The sequence below is a fragment of the Hyperoodon ampullatus genome (genome assembly GCF_949752795.1).
Source record: "Hyperoodon ampullatus genome assembly, chromosome: 3".
In the NCBI taxonomy this organism is placed as follows: domain Eukaryota; kingdom Metazoa; phylum Chordata; class Mammalia; order Artiodactyla; family Ziphiidae; genus Hyperoodon; species Hyperoodon ampullatus.
Window position 1 is genome coordinate 129,508,654 of NC_136916.1, and position 17,841 is coordinate 129,526,494.

At 37.1% G+C, this 17,841-nt stretch overlaps 1 protein-coding gene across 1 annotated transcript in view; it reads left to right on the forward strand.

Moving 5' to 3' along the window:
• KLHDC1 (kelch domain containing 1) overlaps positions 1-17,841 on the forward strand; it is a gene marked incomplete at its 3' end in the record, with an annotated part of 43,171 nt that overhangs the window by 6,440 nt on the left and 18,890 nt on the right. The window contains exons 2-6 of the mRNA XM_079700563.1: positions 3,245-3,315; positions 3,794-3,911; positions 4,355-4,473; positions 15,111-15,189; positions 16,863-16,946. Of these exons, the coding sequence (XP_079556689.1) occupies positions 3,245-3,315; positions 3,794-3,911; positions 4,355-4,473; positions 15,111-15,189; positions 16,863-16,946 (471 nt within the window). The remainder of the gene's footprint in view (positions 1-3,244; positions 3,316-3,793; positions 3,912-4,354; positions 4,474-15,110; positions 15,190-16,862; positions 16,947-17,841) is intronic.

The following is a 17,841-nucleotide window of genomic DNA, read 5'->3' on the forward strand; positions in this document are numbered from 1 at the left end:
CATCCATTAATTATCTTTTCATTTTCTTTGTAGAGTCATGTAATCTACATATGATGACAGTTTTGTTTCTTGCATCCCAATCTTTATTCCTTTTTATTTCCTTTTCTTTTCTACACTGGTGGACCTGAAGTACAGTGTTAAATAGAAGCCAATTTTTCTTGGTCCTAGTCTTAGAGTGATTGTTTTCAACTATTAACCATTAAGTTTGATGATTGCTTTAGGGTTTTGCTTGTTTGTTTGTTTGTATATGGCCTTTTTCAAATTAATGACATGCCCTTCTACCCGATTTTCAATTTATGAATGTTGAGTTTTCAAGAGTGATTTTTTTGCATCATACTGAGAATTGCTTTTTCTTCTTTAATCTCTTAATATGATGACTTATACAAAAAATAAGCAATATTAGTAATATTAAACCAATGTTCCATTCCTTGGATTAAGCACAAGTTAGTGTAATGTATTACCCTTTTTATACATCACTGGATCCTATTTACTAATTACTTTTTTAGCAATTTTACATCTATGTTCAAAAATGGATTGGGTAGTGTTTTATATTCTGGAATAGATTTTTTGGAAGATTAAATTATTTGTTCTTTGAGTGTTTGTAAGAACTCATCTTTAAAGCCATCTGGGTTTGGTGCTTTGTGGAGGAGGTTTTAAATCTCTGATTCAGTCTATTTAAAGCTGTGGGATTATTCACATTTTCCATTTTTTCTTGAGTCAAGTTTCCTCACTCCCACCTCCAGCCCCAGGAGTCTATCCATTTCTATCCATTTCATTTAGGTTTTAAAATTTATTGGCATAAACTCAAGTTGTTCATAATACTACTTATTCTCTGTAGTAGCTATAGATATGGCCCCTTTTTCATTCCTAGAATTGTCAAGTGATGCCTTCCTTTCCTCCCCGCCACCCACCTTGAATAGTCTTGCCACAGCCCCCGCCTTAAATTAGGCATCAGAAAAAGCTTAGCCTTTTTTATGTTTAAATCTACCCACACACTTTACCATTATCTTGTCACACTATTGCTTGTTGCATTTCAGATGTTTAATTTTGATCATTTGTCTTTTGCCAGAAGTACAACATCTATTAGAATTTCTTAAAGTGAGAGTCTGTTATTGGCCAGCTGTCTCAGTTTTTGTTTGAAAATTTCTTTATTTTACCTCGGTTCTTAAAAGATATTTTTACTGAGCATAGAATTCTAGGTGGACAGTTACTTTCATTAAGCACATTGGCTAATATGATTTATTCTTGAGTTGTTGCTAATGAGAAGTCAGTCATTAGTTGCCATTCATTTGAAGATGATCTTTCTTTTCTCTGGTAGCTTTTAAGAGTGTATCTTTTTCTTTGATATACAGTTTTACTATGATGTATCTAGGTATGGATTTCTGTTTATTTACCCTGCTTGGAACTTGTTAGGACTTCGTAGATCTCAGGATTGATGACTTTCAACAATTCTGCAAAACTCTCAGGCTTTGTCTCTTCAAATATTGCCTCTTCCTCATTCTCTCTATTACATCCTAATGTAATTCTGATTAGACTTAGTTCTCTCTCTTCCTCCATGTCTCTTCTTTTTTATATATTCCATCTCTCTGGGCTATGTTTCTGGATGAATCAGTTCACTAGTTCTCTTTTTTTAGGGTGACCTTGACAAAAGCAGGTTTAGTGGAATGAGTCTGGATTGATTAGTCTGGACTGATGAAATAATGAGAGGTGAAGCAATGGAGACTTCCACTATAGTTAACTCAGTATGGAAATTTTGTTGTGAAGGGAGCAGAGAAATAAGAGAAAGAGTTATGGGAGAGTTGGGTGTTTTTTTGTTGTTGTTGTTTTTTAAAGATGAGTTATACTAAGGCATGTTTAGGTATTGATAGGAGTGATCTAGTAGAAAAGGAAACTTGATGATGTAGAAGAGACGGGATAATTTAGAAGTGAAATTGCTGAGAAAGTAAGAAGGAAACTGAAAGAAGACTGGAGCATAATGACTAAAGGCAAGAAGAACTTTGGAGGGATAGCAGGTACCATATAGCACAGAATCATAAGGATTTTAGACTATCCTGAGAGCAACAGGGAAGCATTGAAGGGACTTAAGCAGAATAGTAACAGAATCCATTTTCATACTATTTCTGTTGTAATTGTGTACGCGTGAGACTACTAGAGCCTGATGCCATTAAACTTTAGAATCAAGCAATTATAATCTCCCTTTCTTAACAGTTATTTACTTAGCCATGTAATATGGTTTCCTCAGTCAGACATGAGTGGAAGTTTCCTTGGAATTAATATAATGGTTTTCTGCTGGTGTGTGTGTGGGAGAGAGTGTGCGTGTGAGACAGAGAGTGTGTGTGAGAGAGAGAGACAGAGGCATAGACAGACCTGGTAGCCAAGATACTATTTTAAAAATTTAACTAACATAGCAATGAGAAAATTAGCTAACTCTGCTTAGCATGTTAATAATTTATGCATCATATAGTCTTAGAAATTCTTAAACTGACATCTTTTACAACTAGCTATTTTTGAGTTATTTTATAGATTCTAAGTACTCATGATAGATTTATGTAAGGATTTGTTTTAACCCCTAAGTTTTTAAACTTAACATAAAGAAAATTATTATTCTAATTTTTCTTTTCATCATAAATATCAGAATGTACTCTTCTGTTTATGTTATCGGCTTCTTTAGAGATTATTCAGATTCTGAGTTGTCATTTTGACTAGCTAAATTTATCTTGATCCTTAGATTCTATATTTAATGAATATCTAACACTATGCTTGCACATAGTAGGCACTCAAAAAATATGTTTAGTGAATCAAGGTATATGATACAGTGCTCTTAATTATACTTTAAGTTTCCTTTCTTAACTCCTTCCCTTCACCCAAAATATATTGCCCTTTTTTGATACTCCTTTTCTTCCTGGCTTCACATTCTTCAGTATTCTGCTGTAATGTTATTGTTTTGCTATTTTCTCTTACTTGAAATTCCTTGTAAGGTTTAACTACCCTGAGTCTTTTCTTGAGACTCACGTACTTGCTATTTTGTATTCTAACCCTTATTGTTTACCCACTTTCTCTTAGAAAATGTCTCTCTTCCCCTTCTCTTTTGATCTATCTTTATTTCTGTTGAAAAAGTCATCTTTGAGGCTGTTTATGGTTTTGTGTTTTGTACTATTTCCATTGCAGTTTTCCCATCCTGAGGAACTATTTAGTTGTTACTTTGTAATTAATAAACATAATTTTATGTATTCTGTGTTTTTAGTCTATTGAAGACAATGAAGTATATTTGCCTAATGATGAGATTTGGACCTATGAGATTGATAGTGGGTTGTGGTAAGTAACTTTAAATTGCAGAATGTCCAGTCTTAATATCTGTTATAACTGCTTTCATAGCCCACAGGGAGTCTGAGACCATACTTAGAACATGCTGCAACATTGTATTGTCTCCCTTTCCTTTTCTTTCAACGCTTTATTCTCTCTGGCTGTTTCTTTCCCCAACTCGCTTCCTCTCTCCATTCTTTGTCCTCTACTATTCCTCTCAAGACTAAGGCTGTTTCTGAAGACTTTGCTTTGTTCTACTAACTAATTCCCAATTCTGGGGACATGTGAAGATTTTGTAACTTTTTTTCCCCAGTAGGTTGAAAAATCTTTACCATGGATCTTCTTACAGTTTTTACAGTATTGGCTACCATTACATCTTAATTGTAATTGTCAGTGACAGTTTTCATTGAAAAAGTACTCATGGAGTTCAAAGGGAATTTTAATTTGCTTTTCTGGAAAGTTACGGAATTCCACGTTATTCTTGCTGCAGGACGATGCACCTCATGGAAGGAGAACTCCCTACCTCCATGTCAGGAAGTTGCGGTGCTTGCATTAATGGAAAGCTATACGTTTTTGGAGGATATGATGACAAAGGATACAGCAATCGAGTAATTTCTTTTTTCAATTCAGGAGCGCAGAAAAATGTAATGTTTAATGTGTCACTTCATCTCACAAGTTTACGAATGTATTTTACAAAGAAGACATGTAGAAAAGCTTGAGCTTATGATGATAAGGTTTTAAAGATAGGGTGAAAATGCAGCATTGTGCTCCTCTCTTCTGCCATGTCTTTCTGCTTCAGAATTAACTATGTACTTAGTTGATATTCATAGGGCATGAATGGGAGCATGATGGGAAAAGATCCATTTCAGTATTTTTCATATTGTCATTTTTGCTTCTAAAACATAGTCCCATTTTCATTAACTCTACAATTCAAATTTTTACCTTTTAAAAATGAAAAAGTAATATTATTAATTTTGGATCACATATCCCTGTGACATATGTTTAATTTTCCAATGTCCTGTCTGCTAATGGTGTTCTCCTCTTTTAAAAGCTTTATTTTGTTAATTTGCGAACAAGAGATGGAACCTATGTTTGGGAAAAAATCACCAACTTTGAAGGTCAACCACCCACACCACGTGATAAACTTTCCTGCTGGGTATATAAAGACAGGTAATGCAGCAAGACGATCTCATTAACTGCACTCAAGTAAGGATTACAGCTTGTGACCAAAATAGAGAAAACTTGAAAGTCTGAAATTTTTTTCAAGATACTTACAAGCTTGTTTTGACACTGATGTTAAAGGCAGTTTTCAACCCTGGATAAGAGCCCGGTCATAAGAATAAACATGGTGGAAGCAGCTGTTTGGTTTTTAAAAATTCGTTACTTTATTAATTTTCTGAATCGTTAATACAGTTACGTGGTTCAAAAATCAAAACCATATTAAAAAGGATACAATGAAAAGTCTGGCTCCCACTCCTGTCCTCATCCATCCTGTTCCCACCCTCCACATGCACAATTAGCTACTTTTATTAATATCTTTTGTATTTTTATAGCAGTGGTTCTCAAACTTGTCTGCCATAGAAATAATCTGGGGATTTTTTTTTTTTTTTGCGGTACATGGGCCTCTCACTGTTGTGGCCTCTCCCGTTGTGGAGCACAGGCTCCGGATGCGCAGGCTCAGCAGCCATGGCTCACGGGCCCAGCCGCTCCGCGGCATGTGGGATCCTCCCAGACCGGGGCACGAACCCGTGTCCCCTGCATCGGCAGGCAGACTTTCAACCACTGCGCCACCAGGGAAGCCCAATCTGGGGATCTTTTAAAAGCTTTGAAGCCCAGGTGATACCGCAGAACTAATCAAATTACAGGCACTGGGGGTATGATTTTTTTAAGCTCCTCAGGTGATTCCAAGTGCAGGCAAGTTTGGGAACAACTGTGATCCCTGTGACTTTATGCAAATAGAAGCAAATACATAGGTACGTGCTCTTCTCTTCCTCCTCCTTAAACAAATATCGGTGTACTCTGTACACTATTCTGCACCCTGCTGCTTCCTTTGTTTTTTTGAGGGGGCCATGCCACATGGCATATGGGAATTGTAGTTCCCCGACCAGGGATCGAACCGGTACCCCCTGCATTGGAAGTGCGGTGTCTTAACCACTGGACTTCTTTTAGTCAACAGTATACCATGGGGAACTTTCATCTTTCTGTATCTCTAGTTAGAAATCTTGATTTTGTTTTTGTTTTTACAACTGCATAGTAGTCTCCTGTGTGGATATACCAAGTTTATTTAACCTTTCCCATATAGATGGCGCAACACTTAGATTAAATGAATATCTTTGTGTATATATACGTATGTTTGCAGATCTATTTGTTGGATAAAATTCTAGAATTTGATTTCTGGTCAAAGGGTAATACATTTATAATTGTGATAAATGTTTGTTTTGCTAGGGTTGCTGTAACAGAGTTCTACAAACTGAATAATTTGAACAACAGAAATGTATTGTCTCATAGTTCTGGAGGCTAGAAGTCTGAGATCAAGGTGTCAGCAGGGTTGGTTCGTTCTCTGGGTTTTGAGAAAGAATCTGTTTTATTCCTGTCCGCAGCTTCTGGTCATTTGTTGGCAACCTTTGGTGCGTTGAAGCAACACTCTGATCTCTGCCTTCATAGTCACATAGCATTCTCTCTGTGTGCCTGTCTCCAAATTTTCCCTTTTTGTAAGAATACCAGTCATATTGGATTAGGACCTACCCTTATGACTTCATTTTAACTTGATTGCCTCTATAAGGACCCTGTCTCTAAATAAGGTCACATTCTTTTTTTATTATTCTTATGTTTTTATTTCTAGAAAATATAATTGTTTTACCTTCTTAATTGCAATAATTCCTACTCTGCTTTATTCAATATTCAGTTTATTTTATTTTGTTTTGTTCTTATTTTTATTTTTTTTTTTGCGGTACGCAGGCCTCTCACTGTTGTGGACTCTCCCGTTGCGGAGCACAGGCTCCGGATGCGCAGGCTCAGCGGCCATGGCTCATGGGCCCAGCCGCTCCGCGGCATGTGGGATCTTCCCAGACTGGGGCACGAACCCATGTCCCCTGCATCGGCAGGTGGACTCTCAACCACTGAGCCACCAGGGAAGCCCAATATTCAGTTTATTTTTTAAAATCTCTTTTTAAACTGCAGGGGGCACTTATAATAATTAAGATGGAGGGTGTTAAATTTTAAAAAACAATCAGTTTAAATAATACACATTTATATTTTGAATACAAAAGGCAGACATTAAAATTTGACAAAATATTTTATAATTCTCAAAAAGCATATCAGAATTCCAGAGGGTAAGGAATAAGATTATCTTGGTCATGAAAAGGTACATGGATCAAAATACTCTCTAGAATATGAGAATTTGGAAAGGAAAATCTTAAACCTTTGAATTGTGGATTAATCAGATTTAAAGAGAAACCAACTCTGATTATGCTGTTGTTGCTTTCTCTGACCCTACAAATTGATAACCATTAGTACTCTGCTTTGAGTAGCCAATAATGTCACATTCTAAATACAGGGGATTAGGACTTCTATATATAAATTTTGTGGGGGACAGAATTCAATCCATAACATTGGATTTTGCCAACTTTTCCTCCAATAAAGTTGTGCTGTTTTGTGTTGTTAGTAATGGAGTGCCTCTTTGTCCACTGCCTTGCCAAGAATTTGCAGGCAAACTTAGATGTTTTTGGCCAAATTGATAGGTGAGATGTGATGCCTCAGTCTTATTTTAATTTTCATATATTTAAAGCAATTTTTATTTCTTTTTCTCTGAACTGAAAAATAAATCCTTTGCTAATTATTTTTTATTTGATTGTTGGAATTTATAATCTTGATTTCTAGGAGTTATTTATGTATAAAGAGATTAGGGTTTGACTGTGACATATGAAAATATTTTTTCCAGGTTGTCATTTGTCTTTTGACTTTGCATAAAGTGTGTTTTGCATGTATTAAACAGCTTTTTAAAGCTGTTATTTAGGTAAATTTATCAATAATTTCTTTTCTGGCTTCTTGACTTTGAGTCAATTGCAAAAGTTTTTTCCACTCCAAGATTATAAACTAATTATCACATATTTTCCTCTAGTACTTTTGTTATTTTTAAAAACCTGGGAGGGATTCCCTGGAGGTCCAGTGGTTAGGACTCCACACTTTCACTGCTGAGGGCATGGGTTTGATCCCTGGTCGGGGAACTAAGATCCTGCAAGCCGTGTGGCACAGCCAAAAAAAAAAGAACCAGTAAAAACCTGTGAATGGTATGAGATATGAATCCAAGTTTATCTTTTATTATTTAGTTTTTAAATTTTTTTGTGTGTGTGTGTACATGAGCCTCTCACTGTTGTGGCCTCTTGTGGAGCACAGGCTCTGGATGCGCAGGCTCAGTGGCCATGGCTCACAGGCTCAGCCACTCCGAGGTATGTGGGATCTTCCCAGACCGGGGCACGAACCCGTGTCCCCTGCATCGGCAGGCGGACTCTCAACCGCTGCGTCACCAGGGAAGCCCTAGTTTTTAAATTTTATAACTGGTGGTTTGTACCTCTTCACCCCTTCACTATTTCACCCATCGCCCACCCTTCCCCTCTAGCAACCACTAGTTCGTTCTCTGTATCTGTTTTTTCATATTTATTCTTTGTTTTGATTTTTACATTCTACACATAAGTGTAAACATGCAGTATTTGTTTTTCTCTGATTTATTTCACTTAGCATAATATCCTCTGAGTCCATCCATGTTGTCACAAATGGCAAAATTTCATTCTTTTTTATGGCTGAGTAATATTTCATTGTGTGTGTGTGTGTGTATGTACATACATACACACCACATCTTCTTTATCCATTCATCTGTTGATGGACACAGGTTGCTTCCATATCTTGGCTATTGTAAATAATGCTGCAATGAACATTGGGGTGTGTATATCTTTTTGTGTTTTTTTGTTTTTTTCTTTTGCGATACGCGGGCCTCTCACCATTGTGGCCTCTCCCGTTGTGGAGCACAGGCTCCGGACGTGCAGGCTCAGCGGCCATGGCTCACGGGCCCAGCCACTCCGCGACATGTGGGATCTTCCCGGACCAGGGCACGAACCCGCGTCCCCTGCATCGGCAGGCGGACTCTCAACCACTGCCCCACCAGGGAAGCCTATATATCTTTTTGAATAAGTGTTTTCATTTTATTTGGTTAAATAGGAGTGGCATTGCTGGATGGTATGGTAGATCTATTTTTAATTTTTTGAGGAACCTCCATACTGTTTTCTATAGTGGTTGTATCAATTTACATTCCCACCAACAATGCATGAAGGTTTCCTTTTCTCCACATCTGTGCCAACACTTGTTATTTCTTGTCCTTTTTTTTTTTTTTTTTTTTGCGGTACGTGGGCCTCTCACTGTTGTGGCCTCTCCCGTTGTGGAGCACAGGCTCTGGACGTGCAGGCTCAGCGGCCATGGCTCACGGGCCTAGCCGCTCCGCGGCATGTGGGATCTTCCCAGACCGGGGCACGAACCCGTGTCCCCTGCATCGGCAGGCGGACTCTCAACCACTGCGCCACCAGGGAAGCCCATCTTGTCCTTTTGATAATAGCCATTCTGACAGGTATAAGGTGACATCTCATTGTGGTTTGGGTTTGCATTTCCCTGATGATTAGTGATACTGAGCGTCTTTTCATGTGCCTGTTGGACATCTGTATGTGTTCTTTGGAAAAATGTCTATTCAGGTCTTTTCCCCATTTTTTAACTGGGTTTTTTTTTTAAACTGATACTGAGTTAAAATATTATGAGTTGATACTGAGTTAAAAAATATTGCTAAGGCTGATTTCAAAGAGTGTACTGCCTAAGTTTTCTTCTAGGGTTTTTATAGTATCAAGTCTTATGCTTAAGTCTTTAATTCATTTTGAGTTTATTTTTGTATATAGTGTGAGAAAATGGTCTAGTTTCATTCTTTTATAAGTAGCTGTAAGTTTTCCCAACACCACTTATTGAAGAGACTGTCTTTTCTCCGTTGTATATTCTTATGTTGTAGATTAACTGAGCATACGTGCATGGGTATACTTCTGGGCTCTCTATTCTGTTTCATTGATCTATGTGTCTATTTTTGTACCAGAACCTTACTGTTTTTATTACTGTAGCTTTGTAGTATAGTTTGAAACCAGGGACCATGATACATTTAGCTTTGTTCTTCTTTCTCAAGACTATTTTGACTATTTGGAGTCTTTTGTGGTTCAGGATTATTTGTTCTAGCTCTGTGAAAAAAATGCCATCAGTATTTTGATAAGGATTGCATTGAATCTGTAGATTGCTTTGGGTAGTATGGACATTTTAACAATATTAATTCTTCCAATCCATGAACATGAAATATCTTTCCACTTATTCATGTCACCTTCAATTTCTTTCATCAGTGCCTTATAGTTTTCAGAGTACAGGTCTTTTACCTTTTTGGTTAAATTTATTCCTAGGTATTTTATTCATCTTGATGCAATTGTAAATGGAATTATTTTCTTGATTTCTGTCTCTGATAGTTCATTATTAGTGTATAGAAATGCAATAGATTTATGTCTATTAATTTTGTGTCCTGTAACTTTATTGAATTCATTTATCTATAGTTTTTTGGTGGACGCTTTAGAGTATTCTATATATAGAATCATGTCATCTGCAAATAGTGACAGTTTTATTCCTTCCCTTCCAATTTGAATGCTTTTTATTTCTTTTTCTTCTCTGATTGCTGTGGCTAGGATTTCCAATATTATATTAAGTAAAAAAGGGGGCATCCTTGTATTGTTCCTGATCTTAGAGGAAATGCTTTCAGCTTTTCACCATTGACTATGATGTTAGCTGTGGGTTTGTCAAAAATGGCCTTTATTGTGTTGATGTATGTTCCTTCTCTACCCACTTTGTTGAGAGTTTTTGTCATGAATTGATGTTGGATTTTGTCAAATGCTTTTTCTGTAGCTATTGAGTTGATTGCGTGATTTTTATCCTTCATTTTGTTAATGTGGTGTGTCATGTTGATTGATTTATGGATACTGAACCATCCTTGCATTCCATCCTTGCATTCCTGGGATAAATCCCACTTGATCATTGTGTATGATCCTTTTAACATATTGTTGAATTCAGTTTGCTAGTGTTTTGTTGAAGATTAGTGTATCTATGTTCGCCAGGGATATTAGCCTGTATGTTTCTTTTTTTGTAGTGTCTTTTTATGATTTTGGTATCAAGGTAATGCTGGCCTTGTAGAATGGGTTTGGAAGTTTTCTCTCCTCTTCAGTTTTTTTGGAATAGTTTGAGAAGGATAGGTGTTAAATCTTCTTTGAAGGTATGATAGAATTCATTTGTGAAGCCATCTGGTCCTGGACTTTTGTTTTTTGGGAGATAGATAGATTGATTGATTGATTGATTGATTGATGGCTGTGTTGGGTCTTCATTTCTATGCGAGGGCTTTCTCTAGTTGCAGCGAGTGGGGGCCACTCTTCATTGTGGTGCGCGAGCCTCTCACTGTCGTGGCCTCTCTTGTGGAGCACAAACTCCAGACGCGCAGGCTCAGTAGTTGTGGCGCACAGGCTTAGTTGCTCTGCGGCATGTGGGATCTTCCTGGACCAGGGCTCGAACCCGTGTCCCCGCATTGGCAGGCAGATTCTTAAACACTGTGCCACCAGGGAAGCCCTGGGAGTTTTTATGATTACTGATCAATTTTATTGCTAGTAGTCAGTCTGTTCAGATTTTCTATTTCTTGCTCATTCAGTCTTGGGATTTTGTATGTTTCTAGGAGTTTATCCAGTTCTAGATTGTTCATTTTTTTGGCTTATAATTGTTCATAGTAATCTCTTATGATTTGTATTTCTGTGGTATTGGTTGTAACTTCTCTTTTATTTCTGATTTTATTTATTTGGGTCTTCTCTCTTTCTTTATTGATTAGTCTGACTAAAAATTTTTCAATTTTGTGTATCTTTACAAAGAACCAGCTCTTATTTTCATTGATCTTTTCTATTAGTTTTTTAAATCTCTATTTTATTTATTTCTTCTCTGATCTTTGTTATTTCTTTCCTTATGCTGACTTTGGGCCTTGTTTGTTCTTCTTTTTCTAATTCTTTTAGGTGGGTCATATGGTAATTCTATGGTCAACATTTTTTTTTTAATTTAATTTAATTTATTATTTATTTATTTATTTTTGGCTGTGTTGGGTCTTCGTTGCTGCGTGCGGGCTTTCTCTAGTTGTGGCTAGCAGGGGCTACTCTTCATTGTGGTGCGCGGGGTTCTCGTTGTGGTGGCTTCTCTTGTTGTGGAGCACAGGCTCTAGGCACTTGGGCTTCAGTAGTTGTGGCTCATGAGCTCTAAAGCGCAGGCTCAGTAGTTGTGGCGCACGGGCTTAGTTACTCTGCGGCATGTGGGATCTTCCTGGACCAGGGCTCGAACCCGTGTCCCCTGCGTTGGCAGGTGGATTCTTAACCACTGCACCACGAGGGAAGCCCCTATGTTCAACATTTTGAGGAGAACCAAACTGTTTTCCACAGTAACAATGCCATGTTATATTTCTACTTTAAAGGTTCCAATTTTCTACATTCTCACCAACTCTTGCTATTTTCTTTTGTTTTTTGTTTGTTTGTTTGTTTGTTTTAAAATTGCCATTGTAATGGGTGTGAAGTGGTATCCATTGTGTTTTTGATTTGTATTTCCCCAGTGACTAATGATGTTGACCATCTTTTCCTGTGCTTATTGGCCATTTGTATATCTTCTTTGGAGAAATGTCTATTCTAGTCCTTTGCCCATTTTTTAAAAATTGGATTGTTTTATCTTTTTGTTATTAAGTTGTAGGAATTCTTTACATATTCTGGATAGTAAACCCTTATCAGATATATGTAGTTTTCTTGTTGTGTTTTTGTCTGGCTTCAGTTTCAGGATAATGCTGGTCTCATTGAATGAGTTAGGAAGTGTTCCCTCCTTCTCAGTATTTTTAAATGTTTGAGAAGGGTTGGTATTAATTCTTCTTGAAATATTTGATAGAATTCACCACTGAAGCCATCTGGTCCTGGGGTTTTCTTTGCTGGGAGGTTTTTGGATTACTGATTCAGTCTCTTTACTTATTATATGTTTATTCAGATTTTTTATTTCTTCATGAGCCCCTTTTGGAAGTGTGTGTCTTTCCAGGAATTTTTCTATTTCATCTAGTTTATACAGTCTGTTGGTATGCAGTTTTGTGGTATTCTCTTATGATACTTTTTATTTATTTCTGTCTTATTTTTGGCTGTGTTGGGTCTTCGTTGCTGTGTGAAGGCTTTCTCTAGTTGAAACTAGTCTCTAGTTTCAGTGTCCCCTCTGTCACTCCTAATTTTAGTAATTTGAGTTTTCTCTACTGTTTTTTTAGTCAACCTAGCTAAAGATTTGTAAATTTTGTTGATATTTTCAAAGACCCAACTTTTGGTTTTGTTGTTTCTCTCTATTGTTTTTCTATTCACCATTTTGCTTATTTCCCCTTTAAATTTTATTATTTCCTTCTGTTATCTATGGGTTTAGTTTGCTTCTCTTTCTAGTTCCTTGATGTGTACAGTTATATTATTGATATGAGATCTTTCTTTTTAAATTTGTGGGCATTTATAGCTATAAGATTCCCTCTGAGCACCACCTTCACAGTATTCCATAAGTTTTGTTTTATTCTGTTTGCATTTTCAGTCATTTCAAGGTAATTTCTAATTTCCCTTGTGATTTTTTTCACTCATTGGGTTGACAGATTTTTTTCTTTCTTTCAGCACTTTAATGACTTTATTACATTGCCTTTTGGCCTCCATTTTTCTGGTGAGAAATTCACTCATTTGTATTTATCCAGCTTGGAGTGTGCTGAGCTTCTGGGGTTGGTGGGTGTATATCTTTCATCAGTTTTAGGAAGTTCTTTTTAATTAACAAATATTTCTTCTACCCATTTATTTGTCTCTTTTCCTTCTGGGACTCCTATTACATGCACATTAGATCATATGATATTGTTATACAGAGCTTGGGCTCTCTTCCCCGCCCCCCACTCTTTCATTCTCTTTGTTTTAATTTGGATACTTTTTTTTACCAATTGACTTATCTTCAAGTTCACTGATCTTTTCCATTGCTATGTCCAGTTTCCTGTTATGACTATCTAATGAATTTCTTTATTTCTGACATCTTATTTTCCAATTTTTTGCATTTTCATTTCATTCTTTTTCATGGTTCCATGTCTCTGCCAAAATTACCTAGTTCTTCCTGCACATTGTCCACCTTTTACAAACTGGTCTGTTACTATTTCTACCATAGTTATTTTAAAGGCCATGTCTAATAATTCTAATATCTGGGCCACCTTGGAGTCAGCTTATATTGACTCTTTCCTCTCTTGATCATGGGTCACTTTTTTTTCCTTTTCTTTTTTTTTTTAAATAGATTTATTTATTTGTTTGTTTATTTATTTATTTATTTATTTATGGCTGCGCTGGGTCTCCCCTGCTGCCCGCGGGCTTTCTCTAGTTGCAGTGAGCGGGGGCTGCTCTTCGTTGCGGTGCGCAGGCCTCTCATTGCAGTGGCCTCTCTTGTTGTGGAGCACGGGCTCCAGGCGCGTGGACTTCAATAGTTGTGGCACATGGGCTCAGTAAGTGTGGCTCATGGGCTCCAGAGCACAGGCTAAGCAGTTGTGGCACATGGGCTTAGTTGCTCTCTGGCATGTGGGATCCTCGCAGACCAGGGCTCGAACCCGCATCCCCTGCATTGGCAGGTGGATTCCCAACCACTGCGCCACCAGGGAAGCCCTTTTTCCTTTTTTTATACCTTGTAATTTCTTCATCATTTGACAGACATTCTGTACGAAAGAACAATAAAGTTGGGAATAAACAATATTTCTTTCCAGAAAAGGACATGCCCTTTTTTCCTTTTTCAGGTTGCTAGAGTGGGATTTAAGTCAGTCTAATCTATAGTTGATCTGTGTTTGGGCTTTGTTGCAGCTTTAGTTTGATTCAGTTTAACCACTGGCTTCAAAAGTTCTGATGCAGGACCAAGACTTACCTTTGCTACAGCCCCATGTTTGAGCACTAGAGATTGTCTAGAGATTTTGAACAGTGCTTCACAGCTGAGTACCTACTTCTCAGAACTGTGGGAGATCTCTCCTTGTTTCATAGCCTACTTGTGTTGCTAGGGAGTTTTCTTTGCTCTCCAATCCCACTTTATACTTTCTGTACCTTGAGAGATCTCTTTCAGCATTGCCCCTCCCACCCTGGTCTTTTGAGGGCAGCCACCCTGTATGCTATAATGACTTGGCATGCCTCCGAGGTGTTTCTGTCAGATCTCCTGCCCAGATCCCAAACTTTAGAGTTGATAGCTCAGATTGCCTCAAGGAGAGTTGCTCAGCTCTTCTCTGCTTCCAGCTGTTGGTGACTGACCCTAAGCCCTCCCTGAAGACTATGTGAAAAAGTTGTTGAGTAGGTTCAGGCTCCCTCTCTGGCTGAGTTTCTTAAGATTCTAATTTGCTATGCCAGCCTACATGTGACTGTTAAAATTTTGGGTGGCTTCTTTTACAAACCCAATCTGCTCTGGATTCTTTCTCCTCCTGCTGTTACATCAGGGATGAAAGCAGCCATGGGCCTCTTCTCTCCTACTGTGAGCTCATCACTTTCTGGAATTAGTTCATTTAGGTCTCTTTGTTCCCATAGCTCTTTGATTTTTTTTTAAACTATGGTTTTGTAGTTTATATGGCTTGTTTAGGTTGTGAGGGAAATGTCTTCCAACTTTCTGTGAACAGACTGAAAGTAGAACTCCTAAAGTGTGTCCTTTGTTTTGTTTTTCAGATTAATATATTTTGGTGGCTATGGGTGTAGGAGACACAATGAACTCCAAGATTGTTTTGATGTTCATGATGCGTCTTGGGTAAGAGAGAAATTCCTGTTTACGTTTTCCTGTAAGTTAGTGTCACGTTACAGTCTTCAGAAATAATGAACCCAGCTTTTCTCATTTTAATTTGCTGTAATTGATATTATGAAAAAAATTGTATTTTATCTCTTTTGAATTTGGGTTGAGTTGCAGAAGGTTCTCTCACCTAATTATATCAGCCTTCATGGCTACTGGCAGAGTAATGTCTTTTCTGATGCCATTAATCACTTATAGCTGCTTCTGTTAGAAAACTAGTGGCTTTAGCACAACTTGGAAAAACTTTGTTCATAGGTAACCGCAGTGGCTATTGCTGACATACACCTCCTTTTAGGTACGTCCACCAGAACTATTCATAGCTCAGTCTGGCTTCTGTATGAGAGTGAGTAAGTTGGTAGTCATATTACTTTTTCTGTTTGTTCTTACTGGTTAGAGAATAAACTATTATTAATGAAAGAACTCATGGCTTATAAAAATGAAATCTTTTAAAAGATAACTTTAAAAACCATTGATATCACCACCAAGATACACAGTAACTCTTCAGTTTTACCTTCTACTAGCATGTATTATTATTGTACATTATTAATGTAAAGGTGTATGTACATTTCACGTATATCTCTTTGTATATGGGTATCTAAAAATTCTCCATAGTTTTTATTTAGACTATGTGTGAAGTTAATACATGCTAATTAATAAAACTGAATGGTTTTTAAGTGTTAAAAATGGTTTACATGTTTTTTGAGTTTTTAAAATGAAATATCTTTAAAGTTTGGCTACTTACAGTATTACTGATAATTTTTAGTAATATAACTTCCCATTAATTATGTCTACTCATCAGTGAAATCTCTCATTTTTTTCTCCTCTAGTACAGTTAGGCTAATGATCATGTTCTAAAGTTTATGGTGTACAGGTAGATTTTTTCATTTAGATTCTAAACTAAGTAAATTATTTAGTTTATTTGACTTGTTTGACAAGTCCTGACAAAAATGAATGATATATTCCTGACATATAACATAAAACTGGTACAGAGGTAAGCTAGAATAGTGGTAGAGGATTTCAGCAATGCAGAAGATGCTAAATACAGTCTAACTGCTAAATCTTTGCCTTGCCGATAGTTTCGTCTTCCTAGAAGACAAGAGAGTGAGCATAAGTTTGATGCATAAGAACAAGGTGCTTGGTTAAGTAGAATTGATTGGAACTTTTTGGAAAAAGGAACCATTGTTCCCTAAAGTTTCTAACAGCAATGATTAGGAATTCTGAACCTGTACTTTAGGAAAAGAGATTTCCAAATGTAAATATCATTCTGTTCTCTGCAATTTTAAAAGAGATATTCCTTTGAGAGAAGTGGAAGATTGTCAACAAGCAAAGTTATGAATCATGCAGCAATACTACGAGAAGGAAAGTTGCCAGGTGATGCTGCTGTGGCCTAGGGACCACACTTTGTGAGCCACTGGTATATGCATTAGCTTTACGACTGTGGTTACATTGGTGTATGCGTTAGCTTTATGACTGTAGTTACCCTGGTGTATGTATTAGCTTTATGACTATGGTCACACTTAACTCTATTTCTGTAAAAGTGCCTATTATTTCACCAGTAAATATTCAGTGAAACTATAATACTAATCTAAAAATTATAAAATCTTTTAAAAATATTTTTAAAATTTCTTTTTTAGGAAGAGCAGATATTCTGGGGATGGCATAACGATGTTCACATATTTGACACAAAGACACAGAGTTGGCTTCAACCAGAAATTAAAGTAAGTATTGTAAAAAGTTACCTTTATCTTTGTATACTCATTAATACTTTTAAAATCTATTTCTTTTACTGAGTTATTGGATTTTAGTAATTTAGTTCATTATCATATACAAAGGGGTTCTCTTATGAGAACTGTTATTAGTACTTTTTTTTCATCACAAATTTTTCTCCAGGCTAACTAAGGTTTTCTAGAAAAATCTAAAGAGGTGCCATCATCATTCTTTACCCACAAGTGTAATGCCCTGATTTAATGAAGTCTCTTTTAAAATGTCCTTTCGTAACAAAGTCCATGATTTTAAAAAGCCCATGTTTCATAAACCCTTGAAATCTTAATACTCTTTCATCTGCTAGTGAGCAAACACAAATTCACATTAGTTTAAGCCATTAAAGAATTCTCACATTGCTGGGAAGTATATTTTGAAGTGGCTCACACAGTGGAAGAGCTACAGGGACCAGGACCTTAGGAACTGGAGCCAGTTATCCAACACCATCACAATATTTGCATCTCTCTGTCGGCTTCTCCCTGCTTCTCTGTGTGCTAGCTTCATTCTGTCTACTGCAGACTGTCCAGCTCATTTAGAAGGGATTATGGCCCTAGCTACACCAGCAGATCTTTCTATTGGTGCTGTATTCTGTCAATGTCTATATCTTTGTCCTAGAAAAGGACTCTGGCTCTACTTAGGCATGTTCCTACTCTATATAAGTCCCTGCTGCCAAGGGGATGATTGGCCAGGTCTGAGTCTCAGGTCTGTCCCTAGGGGAGCAAGGTATTGTGATTGGTCAGCTCACCAGAACTGTGCAGAATAGAATGCTGAACAGGCAAAACCAAATTTCTGTCCACTAACATGCATGTATGATTAAATTTCCTTGCAGTTCAGCTTCTGTAGATGGTAGTG